This window comes from Littorina saxatilis, linkage group LG15 (assembly GCF_037325665.1).
Source record: "Littorina saxatilis isolate snail1 linkage group LG15, US_GU_Lsax_2.0, whole genome shotgun sequence".
Taxonomy (NCBI): Eukaryota; Metazoa; Mollusca; class Gastropoda; order Littorinimorpha; family Littorinidae; genus Littorina; species Littorina saxatilis.
The window spans coordinates 40,010,025-40,022,722 of NC_090259.1; the positions used below are offsets into that span (position 1 = coordinate 40,010,025).

The 12,698-nt window shown below is 42.2% G+C and overlaps 1 protein-coding gene across 1 annotated transcript in view; it reads left to right on the top strand.

Annotated features, from left to right (window-relative positions):
* The first annotated feature begins 214 nt into the window (after positions 1 to 214).
* LOC138949305 (WD repeat-containing protein 38-like) overlaps positions 215 to 12,698 on the top strand; it is a 12,739-nt gene continuing 255 nt past the window's right edge. The window contains exons 1-9 of the mRNA XM_070321094.1: positions 215 to 908; positions 1,846 to 1,934; positions 5,750 to 5,870; positions 6,529 to 6,645; positions 7,981 to 8,078; positions 9,581 to 9,661; positions 10,738 to 10,869; positions 11,660 to 11,857; positions 12,524 to 12,698. The exon at positions 12,524 to 12,698 is cut by the window's right edge and continues 255 nt beyond it. Coding sequence (XP_070177195.1) covers positions 1,869 to 1,934; positions 5,750 to 5,870; positions 6,529 to 6,645; positions 7,981 to 8,078; positions 9,581 to 9,661; positions 10,738 to 10,869; positions 11,660 to 11,857; positions 12,524 to 12,616 — 906 coding nt within the window. The 5' untranslated portion in view covers positions 215 to 908; positions 1,846 to 1,868 and the 3' untranslated portion in view covers positions 12,617 to 12,698. The remainder of the gene's footprint in view (positions 909 to 1,845; positions 1,935 to 5,749; positions 5,871 to 6,528; positions 6,646 to 7,980; positions 8,079 to 9,580; positions 9,662 to 10,737; positions 10,870 to 11,659; positions 11,858 to 12,523) is intronic.

A 12,698-nucleotide genomic window follows, 5' to 3' on the forward strand; every position in this document is an offset into this window, starting at 1 on the left:
CTCCCTTCCCTCCACACACGCACACACACACAAGGAAAAGACATCATTAAGAAGTAGAAGAGAGAAAATTGAAAACTAAAAGCGACGGTTCTCATTAGCTATAACAAAATCCTCGCAGCGACAAAGATATAAAGCTCAGCAGTGGAAAATTATGTTTGATGGCGTTCTGGATAGATTCTCAAACGGCGCAACCCTCAAACTGCAAGTTATGGTTAGCTTGCGGTCAGGTCCGAGCATTTCAACCTAGCAACACAGGACGTCACACGGTCTTGATTGAGTGTACGTGTGTCTAAACTTGGCACGGTGTCAGGAGGAGGATTTTCGCCTCCTTAAACCAAGCAATATCGATATTGGCTGTTTGCACTCCGGGGATTTACACAGGCTGTAAAGTACCGACATTGGGCCGAAGGGTTATCTCAGGCGAGCCAGGGCTATCTGTAATTTTAGTCCATTTCGGTGCGAGGGAGAGATAGAGCTAAATAAAAGCAGAGGTTCCGAGTCCTGTGCTTAGAAATGCGAGAATGAAGATAAGTATTTACCCGCGTTGTTGACATGTTATTGCCATGTGCGTCAGATCAGATATCAACTAATGTCGTCTGCTACGATACAGAACAGTAGTTGTTAGAACGCGGCCAGTCAGATTGCCTGATTGGTTGTCTTTGGTTTTCCTGATTCATGGGGATTTGATCAACTTCTTGTGGTGGAATGATCCTGGAATGTTATGAACACAGAGTTTTCAGAGTGTTCCTTATCAAAGTGGGTGAGGACATATCAGTTAGATTTTACTCTGTGGAACCTGAGTTTAGGAACGTAAAGGAAGTGTGACTAAAAAGGCAGTTTCAGAAAGGATTGCGTTCAATTGATAGTGTTCTTTGAGGAGGATCCTTTTAAAGCAAGTTTTTTGGTTGGTAAGTATAGAGCAGCTAAACATGTGTGTGTGTGTGTGTGTGTGAGTGTGTGTGTGTGTGTGTGTGACATATGTTTTTGAGTATTACATGTGTGTATATATATGTGTGTGCAGTGTATAGTTTTCTTTCTTATGAAGGAGGGTATATGTGACCCTCCACCACGGAATGAGTCGCATCTCACCTCACGCGGTTCTGGGGGATGTCTGGTAACAGTGTGAGGGTTACCTGAGTCACAGGCTTATAACTCAAAAAGTGTTTGCTCTTTTCTAAAACGGGTTTCACCACTGGATAGAGCATAAAAAACTCTTCAGGAAAATGTAAAAATATGAAAATTATGCAAAGGTGACATGTGACTCATTCCGTGGTGGAGGGTCACATATGTACTTTTGCTTGGTTCATATTTATTTCTCAACATTTTCTCTTGATGACTGAAGCTATAATTTACCTATCCCAACCCTTTTATTGTGAGTGTGTGACGAGAGAGGGAGAGAGATCGAGAAAAGATTCTGGTATGTTCATGATAGTGCAACTCTCTCTCCCCCCTCCCCCCCCCTCCGCTAAAACTAATTACAGCCTACTCTAAACAAACATTTCTGTCGGTTTGTACTTAATATAGTGTGTTGTTTGTTTAGGCCAAAAAAAAAAATAGGTGTGGTTACGGTAACGTAGCCCAAAAAAATAGGGTAGGTAGGTAAGCAATCACTTTTTTTTTTTTTTTTACTTTTTTTTCTAATGACAATGTGTAGAAATTAAACCTACTTGACAGGGAAATGAGTGTGCGACTCGGGCGCTTTTGCTTTCATTGCGTTTTTTGCACTTGTTTTTTTTTTTTTTTTTTTTTTTTGGACAAATGTAATAAAAAGTTATAGGATCGGCCCCTAAAAATAGGGTAGGTCGGGTTACCGTAACCACACCTATTTTTTTTTTAGGCCTTAAGGGTGTGAAGAAGGTGACGTCAGAATGTTCAGTGGCCCCCAAGACTACACAAAGCTGGACCTGAAACGCTTTGAGGGACACAAGGATGAGGTATGTATATATATCGTCGCTGTCGTGCGCTAACCGTGTAACTGACAAAATATGACAAAAATGTTTTTTCATCTCAAACCCTAATCACAGACTTCACACATGTCTTCTATAAATATCTTGTGTCTGCGACCAATGGAAATGCTCTAATTTGTCACATGTTGTACACGCATTTACCGGAAATCCTGTTTTCTCGGACACGCTAACTGTGTATGTGCAGTGAGAGTTCGTTAAGAGTGCCACTTACACGGTTAGCTCTCTCTCTACCCGTGTAACTTCAGTCAGATTTTCTGTCGTCAAGCGTGTAACTGAAATAATACGAACATTTTAGATAGTTTGCATTTTTTTTATTATATCACATGTTTACACATAGGTAAAGCATAAGAAACAAGTTCATGTCAAATGTGGGATGACGTTACAGCCGTCGACAACGCGTTTTTTGAGGCTCCTGTAAAATCACTGATTCTGCAGTTGCACGGTTAGCGCACGACAGCGACGATATATGAATGGAATCTTCTTTCACAAAACAATTATACATGTAATAGGGGTCAGGGTCATGTAATAAGGGTCAGGGTCATGTAATAGGGGTCAGGATAGCTCAGCACTGGACTATTGTGATCCTAGGGTCACAGGTATGAATTCAGGCCAGAACGGACACGGGTCAACTTTATGTGCAGACTTGGAGACGGCATCCATGTCCCACCCTCTTGTCACCAAAGCGGCATGTAAAAGACCGGAGTCATTCTGCCATAAGTGCAGCTGGCTGATTATATATAATCATGAACACACCTGGGTAGCGCAACTCTTGATGGTGAGAGCTTTCGACTGGGAGCAAGCGATCGCCCAGAATTTCCCAGTAATGGGATAATATAGTAAATGAAATGAAATGCTCTGGAAGTTTATTCAGTTGAAAAGAAATTATGACACAACTTACTGGAAGCACCCTGATGCTCTAGGTCAGATCTTAAACCATTCATGGGGAAAACAACAACAATGAAACAAAGAAAGGATCGGAAGGAAGAAAACGGGGAAAGAAAACAAAACAAACAAGCGAACAGCATGCCCTTTTCCCTAGAGTGAATTCTTTTTGTTTGTTAATGTCACAGATCATTGCTAGTAGTAGTTAGGAAATAAATTCATTAGGCCAAAAAGAAAAAATTGTCTGTTTAGGGTAACCCGACCGACCCTATCGATTTGGCGCCGACCCAAAAACTTTTTTTTGATTTCAAACAAAAAAAAGAAAAAAAAAAGAGGTAAAAATGCTAAAAAGAGACATTTGGCGTTTCTTTCTCTCCCTTTCTCTCTGTTTTATTTATTCGTTAGTTTTGAAACATGTATTCATCAAATATAAGAAGTGAATGTTCAGCCAACATAGCATTTACACACAAAAAAAAAAAAAAAACAAAAACAAAAAACTACCTACCTACCGACCCTACTTTTTTTGGTCATGTTACCCTAAACAGACAATTTTTTTTTTTGGCCTTACAAAAAATCTGACTCTGCACAGGAAGCATTGCACCCCTTCCCCTGGAGGGTGCATTTGAATTTCACGCATTTGAAAAATGTTTTCGTCTTCCCGCATTTGATTTTCCCGCAGTTGGTGGTTTGAATTTCACACTAGTGAGCTTTTGAAAGTCACGCATGTGAGCTTTTGAAAATCACGCATGTAGTGTATGCGTTGGGGTGTGTGTATATATATGAGATAGAGTTGCTCGTGACCGATGATGAGTCCCTAGCTCTCTCCTCATCAATTTTGCCGGCCTTTGAAATAGATCCTCGGCTGCACGTTTTTTGCATTGTTTTCGAAGTTCGGAGACGGAAATGTCTTTCTCTGTCTTTAGTTCATGATTGTGCTCATTTGAGTAAATCGGGTCCTTGAAGTCGAGACTTGTTTTCAAGCGCGCTGGACATCCACGTATCGAACAACGCCATGTCTTTGATTTCTTGGTTTCACGGCCCTTGACGTATAAACTCCCACGCCTGAGAATTGCCGGATTTCCCCTGTTGGTTGTTGTTATCGTGATGCTCGTCTCTTGCTGTGCCATGGCGAAATGAGCCGTGTAGTTGAACTGAATTGTGATTTGTGAGTTGTGAGCGAACCGTCGTGACGTATAAACTCCCACGGATTTCCCATGTTGGTTGTTGGTATTCGTGTCTTGCTGAATTGTGATTTGTATTCACGCGTCTATACACGGGATTCACTCACGAACACACCGATGCAGGGGGGATACGTGCATGCGTGTGCGTGAAATTCAAATGACAAGTAAGGAGAGATTTTAACTGGAAACCTGCGTGAAATTCATGTGTTAAGAAATGCGAGAAATTCATAGCGTGAAATTCAAAAGTGCGTGAAATTCAGTTGCACCGCCCCTGGACACGCACTAAAGATCAACACCTTGGTGCTTTGTGTGCAGGCAGAATTTGTATAGCGAATTCATTTCTTTACAAGCCTTGGTATATTTCTGTGAGTTTCATAAAACACTGTGACAATGACAATGACAATGACAAGTCTTTATTTTTCGAGGGTGACAAGAATAAGCATAGATATGCTTTTTTTGCATCTGGCCCTCACCCTAAAGAGGGATTAAACTATTTTACTACAACTATGACTGAGAATAAAAAAAAGAAGAAAAAACCTAAACCACTGTACGTGCAGGAACCAGCCACACTACTGTTTTTTGGTAGGTCTTGAGATAGAACGTACATTCCTATTTGATGTGTATGCCTGGACAGATCTGTAGTGTCCGCCCCATGATCGGGAGGTCATGGGTTCGAACCCCGGCCGGGTCATACCTAAGACTGGCGTCTGGCATTATGGGGTTAGTGCTAGGACTGGTTGGTCCGGTGTCAGAATAATGTGACTGGGTGATAGATGAAGCCTGTGCTGCGACTTGTGTCTTGTGTGTGGCGCACGTTAAATGTCAAAGCAGCACCGCCCTGATATTGCCCTTCGTGGTCGGCTGGGCGTTAAGCAAACAAACAAACAAACAAAAAAATGCTGGAAACGATGGTGCACTCGAGAAGGATGGTACAGTGGAACCCCCCTTTTAAGACTTCCTCCTCTTTAAGACCTTTTTTTTGGTTGACGTTTTGTTCATAACCTCTGTAAATTTACCCCCATTTTACACTTTCTATCCCACCTGTGTTGAACAAGTTTTTTTTTAGCTGAGACCAGCTGTGCTGCAGCAGGTCACTCAGAATTGTAGTAACTGTGTAGTAACTGTGTATCAACACGCTGGAATGCAGGCGTTAGATGGATGTTGCAGGAAGTGACTGAAGCTAACAGTCTGAGCGGATATATCCGTACCTGGTCAGGTAAAGCCGTATGAGTGGGTATGGATATATCCGTACCTGGGAGACAATGAGTTAAGACACACCCCACACACCTCCCCCTCCCCCCCCCCTTTTTTTTTAGACCCGATTTTTTCAGATTTTTAGAAGGTCTTTAAAGGGGGGTTCCACTGCACAAGCAGGCATGGGAATTGTCTGCCGAAAGGCAAATTTCCGCCGAATTGTTTTTTTGTTCCGCCGAAAAAGCAAAAGTGTCCGCCGAAAAAATAAATGGGGGAGGCAAAAATGGTTCTAAAAACTGAATATAATGGCAAACTTAGAGCTAAGAAGACACCAAATTACACCAGTTGGGTTCCTTGGAGAAAAAAAATTCCGCCCAAAATGCCCCCAAACCCCCCTTGCAGGGCTAGGCGCTTCGCGCCGTCGACTTTGCTATTACTTACAAATGTTCAGCCTTTTTTACTTTTTTCAATTCCCATGCCTGACAACCCTTGTCAGCGTTTTGACACAGATGTTTCTTGTTTCAGGTGAACTGTGTGGCCTTCTCCCCAGACTTCCAGATTCTCGTCACAGGGTGTGACGATGAGCGTGTCCGCATCTTTAACGCAAACACTGGCCTCTTTATCAGCCGCTTGAAAGGGCATGAGGGTATGTTTTCCTCCCAAACTCTCCCCCCCCACCCCCACACACACACACGCACACTGTTTCTTTTCATAACTGTTCACACGTTTTAGCTGATTTGAAATAAGAACTCTAGGCCAGGGACCGTCCTAGGGAATGAAATAAATGCGTACATACTCAGAACCGAGCAGTTGTATTAATAATAATAATAATAATAATAATAATGGACATTTGATATAGCGCATAATCATATATATGCTCAATGCACTTTACATATTAATTTCTGCCGTGTGAGATGGAATTTTTTACACAATATATCACGCATTCACATCGGCCAGCAAACCTCAAGCCTATTAGGGCGAGCATTCACCTTTCACGGCCTTTATTCCAAGTCACACGGGTATTTGGTGGACATTAATTTTATCTATGCCTATACAATTTTGCCAGGAAAGACCCTTTTGTCAATCGTGGGATCTTTAACGTGCACACCCCAATGTAGTGTACACGAAGGGACCTCGGTTTTTCGTCTCATCCGAAAGACTAGCACTCACAGACAAATTCATATCAAAAGTCATATTGATTTTTGTAAACAACGGAAAGATTTAGTGGAAACAAATGAAATAAAAGCTCTTCTATTTATGCATAGAACATATGAATCTTGACTGGATGTCTGCAATGATTTCAGGAGCAGTGAAGGCTGTTGCCGTGTCACCCAACAGCCGATACATTGCCAGTGGGTCATACGATAAGACTGTCCGCCTCTGGAGAACTGCTACTGCTCAGTGCCTTGACATTTTGAAAGGTGTGATTTCACTTTATGTATGGACGGTACTAGATATGGTCGAAGACTGAGTAAACGGTCATTTGTTTGTGGGGCCCCGGGTGTCACTCGCTTAAGTCTTTGCAAAGCTTTTATTCTCTTGCTGAATGCATCTGCTTTTTACATTTAGTCAACTTTTGACTAAATGTTTTAACATAGAGGGGGAATCAAGACGAGGGCCGTGGTGTATGTGTGTGTGTGATGTGTGTCTGTGCGTGTGTGTGTGTAGAGCGATTCAGAGTAAACTACTGGACCAATCTTTATGAAATTTTACATGAGAGTTCCTGGGTTTGATATCCCCAGAGGTATTTTTCATTTTTTCAATAAATGTCTTAGATGACGTCATTATCCGGCTTTTTGTAAAAGTTGAGGCGGCACTGTCACACCCTCATTTTTCTATCAAATTGATTGAAATTTTGGCCAAGCAATCTTCGACAAAGGCCCGACTTTGGTATTGCATTTCAGTTTGGAGACTTAGAAATTAATTAATGACTTTGGTCATTAACAATCTGAAAATTGTTATTAAAATTAATATTTTATAAAACAATCCAAAATTACATTCATCTTATTGTTCATCATTTTCTGATTCCAGAAACATATAAATGTGTTATATTCGGATTAATAACAAGCTCTGAATATTAAAAATATAAAAATTATGATTAAAATAAAATTTCCGAAATCGATTTAAAAACCATTTTAATCTTATTCCTTGTTAGTTCCTGATTCCAAAAACATATAGATATGATATGTTTGGATTAAAAACATGCTCAGAAAGTTAAAACAAAGAGAGGCAGAAAAGCGTGCTATGCAGCACAGCGCAACCACTTCCGCGCTAAACAGGCTCGTTAATTTCACTGCCTTTTGCACGAGCGGCGGACTACGGTCACTGTGAAAAAATGCAGTGCGTTCAGTTTCATTCTGTGAGTTGCACAGCTTGACTAAATGTAGTAATTTCGCCTTACGCGACTTGTTATGTTTGTGTCTTCATTTCTTTGTCAATACTTCCTCTGTCTGTTTTCTCCCCCTCTCTCTCTCCAACTTTCTCTCTTTCTTTTCTGTAGAAAGAGTTGGATACATTAAAGTTACAGCTGCCAAGGTTAAGTGCACTTGTCCTTGTAGCTATTGGTAGGGGTTAAGTGCACTTGAACTTGTAGGTAGGGTCTGGATTGAGTGCACTTGTCCTTGTAGCAACCAGCCTGGGTTAAGTGCACTGGTCCTTGTAACTACTGGCCTGAGTTAATGATAAACGTTAGCGATATATGCACAGCCTGGTGGTGACCTTACGGTTTATTTTCTACTGCTTATATGTCATCACAGGTCATAAGAAGAGTGTGGAGGTAGTTGTTTTTTCCCCTGATTCTGCACAGCTGTGTTCCGGTTCTTGGGACAGGACAGCCATTTTGTGGGATGTGGAGGTATGTGATACTGATAGTGGTGTGTGTATATGTATGTGTGTGTTTATATGTGTTTTTGTACATGCGTTTTTGAGTGTATGTGTGAGTTTATATGTGTTTTGCACGCAATTGCAGGGGCTCACATCCACGTCGGACATCGGACATACACGGATATCTTTTCCAAATGTCCTATACATTTTTCATGCAAGAGGACATATGTCCGATTGTTTTTGTCACAAAGTGGTCATTGTCCGATTATGCTTTCATTTGATCCAGACATTGTCAGTACTTTCCAATTTACAGTAGTTTGATTTGCTATTTTATCGATGTTTTGGAAAGCGATGTGTCTCTTCAAGCAGACGAAACTTGGGGAGACTTTATGTGCTTTTTATAGAGAAGAGCTTCCAAAGGTTGCAACTCTGAATGTTCCAATTAAGCCGGTTGACAGTTGCCTCCCTTTGCGCTTTTTCTCTCGGAAAAAGCAATATGCCGCCGAAACAAAAATTGGTGCCCTAAAAAGGCCAGAAGCGTTTGTACTTCAAATCTCTGCTCTCATCAGCGGCTAGTACCACTGAAACTGAGCTCCCTCCGGCCTCTGAGCAGCCAGAGCCAGATGAAACCGTCGCTCTAGAAAGTTAAACTTCAATGCCAAAGAAAGATGTTTCCCCCTCCCCCACCCCCGCGCGCGGCTTCGTTTCAAGCTGGCCGACTTCATTCCCGTGGGTGTTGCACAACCCAAAGAAGCAACTGACGTTTTGTTGCCAAAAAAAAAAAAAGTCATATTGATTTATTTTTGTTCAGGACAAATGTCCTATCACTTTTGCATTGTCCAGGACATTTGTCCTATGCCACCTCTCATGGATGTGAGCCCCTGCAATTGTGTGCTCCCTCTTGTAAGTTGGCTTGCACTTGTGCGCATTTGCATAAGTACCTGCCTATCTTTCTGAACTGGTCTCTCTCTACACTCCCTCTCGCACCCTTTATTCTTCTGATGATGCTCGACTTCTCCGTCAAGGTCGCTTTAAATGCAAGACTCATGGCTTCCGCACGTTTTCGTACTATGGACCTCAGTTATGGAATTCACTCCCCTTTCAATTACGTCACTCTCCATCCATTTCATCTTTTAAGTCCAATTTGAAAACTCACTTGTTCCAACAACACTACGGATAGTTCCTTAGTATAGAGTCTGGGGATGTGAGATGTGCATGATGTGTTGTTTGAATCTGACAGTGATTGTATGATTTTTGTGTACATGTATTGTTGTCACGCGCTTTGAACTTCTGATAAGGCGCTTTATAAATGCCCGTTATTATTATTATTATTATGTATGCTTATATGGTTTGTACATTAATTGGCAAACATAGGTTTATTTGCAGTTGTGTTGTTGAATATCAGGAAAATATAAATGCTTTCAGTTTTCATGGCATTTTTTCTTACTTCTTGGAATAACATGAAATTGTTTCTGTCAAAGATTTCTGTAATTAAAATTTTTGCTTAATTTGCGTGGTTTTTGTTGTGACCAGGATGGGAGCATAATCAAGGTGCTTTCTGGCCACACAAGCCTAGTCCAGTCCATCGCCTTTTCTGCCGACAGAGAATTCATCGTGAGTTGTAAAGTGTTTTTCTTTTGCTGTCACATTAGCAGAGGAGTGTTTGCATATATTATACACGCTTTTGTTTGTGTTTCTTTTTGTGTGTTTTTGTTTTGTTTTTTTGTAGTTTTTTTGTGCATGAGAGTTTTTTTCTGTCTCCAGAGTTAATCGTTTTTTTTTCATTTACCCTACCTTCAACATGTACTGGTGTCTCTGTTTTTCTTGATCATTCTCTTCCTGTCTGTGTGCCTCTAGTCTATTGGTCTGCGTGCAATATACCACACACTCCTACCTTGTTTCTATCTGTTGGTCTCAACTCTTCCCCCGTACCGGCACGGTTGGCCTAGTGGTAAGGCGTCCGCCCCGTGATCGGGAGGTCGTGGGTTCGAACCCCGGCCAGGTCATACCAAAGACTTTAAAATTGGCAATCTAGTGGCTGCTCCGCCTGGCGTCTGGCATTATGGGGTTAGTGCTAGGACTGTTTGGTCCGGTGTCAGAATAATGTGACTGGGTGAGACATGAAGCCTGTGCTGCGACTTTTGTCTTGTGTGCAGGCGCACGTTATATGTCAAAGCAGCACCGCCCTGATATGGCCCTTCGTGGTCGGCTGGGCGTTAAGCAAACAAACAAACAAACAAACAAACTCTTCCCCCCAAGTCTCTCTCTTCGTCTTTCTCTCTCTCCCTCTTTCTTTCTCTCTCCCTCTCTCTCTCTCTCTCTCCCTCACTCCCTCTCTCTCTCTCTCTCTCGATCTCTTCGTCTTTCTCTCTCTCCCTCTTTCTTTCTCTCTCTCCCTCACTCCCTCTCTCTCGATCTCTTCGTCTTTCTCTCTCTCCCTCTTTCTTTCTCTCTCCCTCTCTCTCTCTCTCTCTCTCTCTCGATCTCTTCGTCTTTCTCTCTCTCCCTCTTTCTTTCTCTCTCTCCCTCTCTCCCTCGTTCCTCTCTCCCTCGATCCTCTCTCTCCCTCCCTCCACCTCTCTCTCTCTCTCTCAAATATCTTTGATATTTTTTCAGATGGTCTCTTTTCTCTCACTCAGACTTTAACAGTTTTACAGTCTTGTTGAATATTCATCCATTCTTCCGTGCAGGCGACAGGATCATGGGACTTCACAGTGCGGGTGTGGGCGGCCAAGGCACACAGCGCGTTCCCAGACGTCAGAGTGTTGGAGGGACATTGCGGTAACATTCACGCTGTCACCTTCTCCAAGGATGGCATGCTGGTAATTAACGGCTTGAACAAGAACAGCATATGTAGAAGTTTGTTGCAGTCAAACTGCCATTTTTAGCCCCCTCTGAGTTTTCTCATAAGATGGCATGCTGGTACAATGTAATTAACGGCTTGAACAAGAACAACATGAAAAACTTTGTTGAAGTGAAACTATCATTTTAAGGCCCTCTGAGTTTCAAGACTATCTAGCTGTCTTGACAACCTTGTTTCCGAAGATTTTTCTTCATAACTTTTTGTCCTTTTGTTAGGGTCCCTCTAATATTCCCATGCATTCACATGCACAGGCACACATGCAGATACAGATACGTATATGCACATACACAGGTGTTCTTGCACACATATACACGCTCACACATGTATACACACACACACACACACACACGTACGTACATTTATACACGCACACCCAATTGCCAAGCGTTCTTGCACACATGCACACACACTAAAACACACACATGCACGCATGAATGCGGCCACACACACACATACACACACACTATTAAACACACACATGCACGCATGAATGCGGCCACGCAGCACATGCACACACATTCAGATTCTCGGAGATAGGACGGAGGCAACAACTCCTGCGTGTTACCTACGGTGCTCATAACCTACACACATGCAGGAACAAATTCACACAGACATTGTCCTTGCACACATTAAAATACACAAGTAAACTTACACACTAGCACACATTCCTCTCCCTCTCCAATCCATTTTTCATCGCCACGACAATCACCTATCATCTAATCTTAGCAATGCTCTCTCACATTTCACAGGCTTCAGGGTCGTGGGACAAAAGCATTCGCCTGTGGAACCCCAAGGTCGGCCGCTGTCTGCACGTGTGTCGTGGTCACATGGGCTGGGTGCAGGCCTTGGCGTTCTCACCTGACGGCACCTACCTGGCTTCCAGCAGCGACGATGAGTCGGTTAAAGTGTGGGACGTTGTGAACGGACAGTGCATTAGCACTCTGGAGGTGAGACACGGCTAATAAAACTTCTTTTTAAAACATTTTTAATCTTGTTTTTAATACAACACAGCATACCGATATCAGGATCAATACTAATTATCAACATCAAGAAGAGATTGATAATAATATGCAAATAACAATTCAAGATAATAGTTGTTTTTTTCTGTTTTGTTTGGTTGATTAATTGGACTTAATCTCACTCGTACACAAATATGTATACACACACAGAGAGGCGCAAAGATGATCGAATGCATGACGCACACATACACACACACACTCACACTCACACACACACCTATGTTTTTGTACCGTGTTGTACGTTGTCCGATGTTGGGTCTTCGGTCACTTCCGCATACCTTTTCAATCTGACATATTGGTAATGGTATGCCCCTGGCCGGTCGACCATTCGATAGTTTTAACATGAGGAAAAATCAAGGGGTAGTCTTCAATTGGTTGGTCTATGCACTTTGTTCAATAATTCAATTTCTCAATTTGCTCTATAAATCTCTAGGCGAAATGTTTCAGTAACTTAAATAATAATAATCGTAATATTTCTATGGTGCAAATCTTAGTATAGTTCTAAGGTACATATTCTGAAAAACCAAAATACATACACAAATGAACAATTCTGTACACATTTGAATATTTTGCTGTTGTTGACATTGTTAACAGGGACAGACGGACCAAGCTCAGCACTGTTCCTTCACACCAGGTGGCGCACTGGTAGCTTCCGGCTCCGCCATGACAACACTGGCCCTCACCTGACCTTGACCTCTGCTTATCAATCGTGTGATATTCTTGGAAAACTCTGGTGCTCTATATGGATGCGTGTGGTGTGTGACAACTC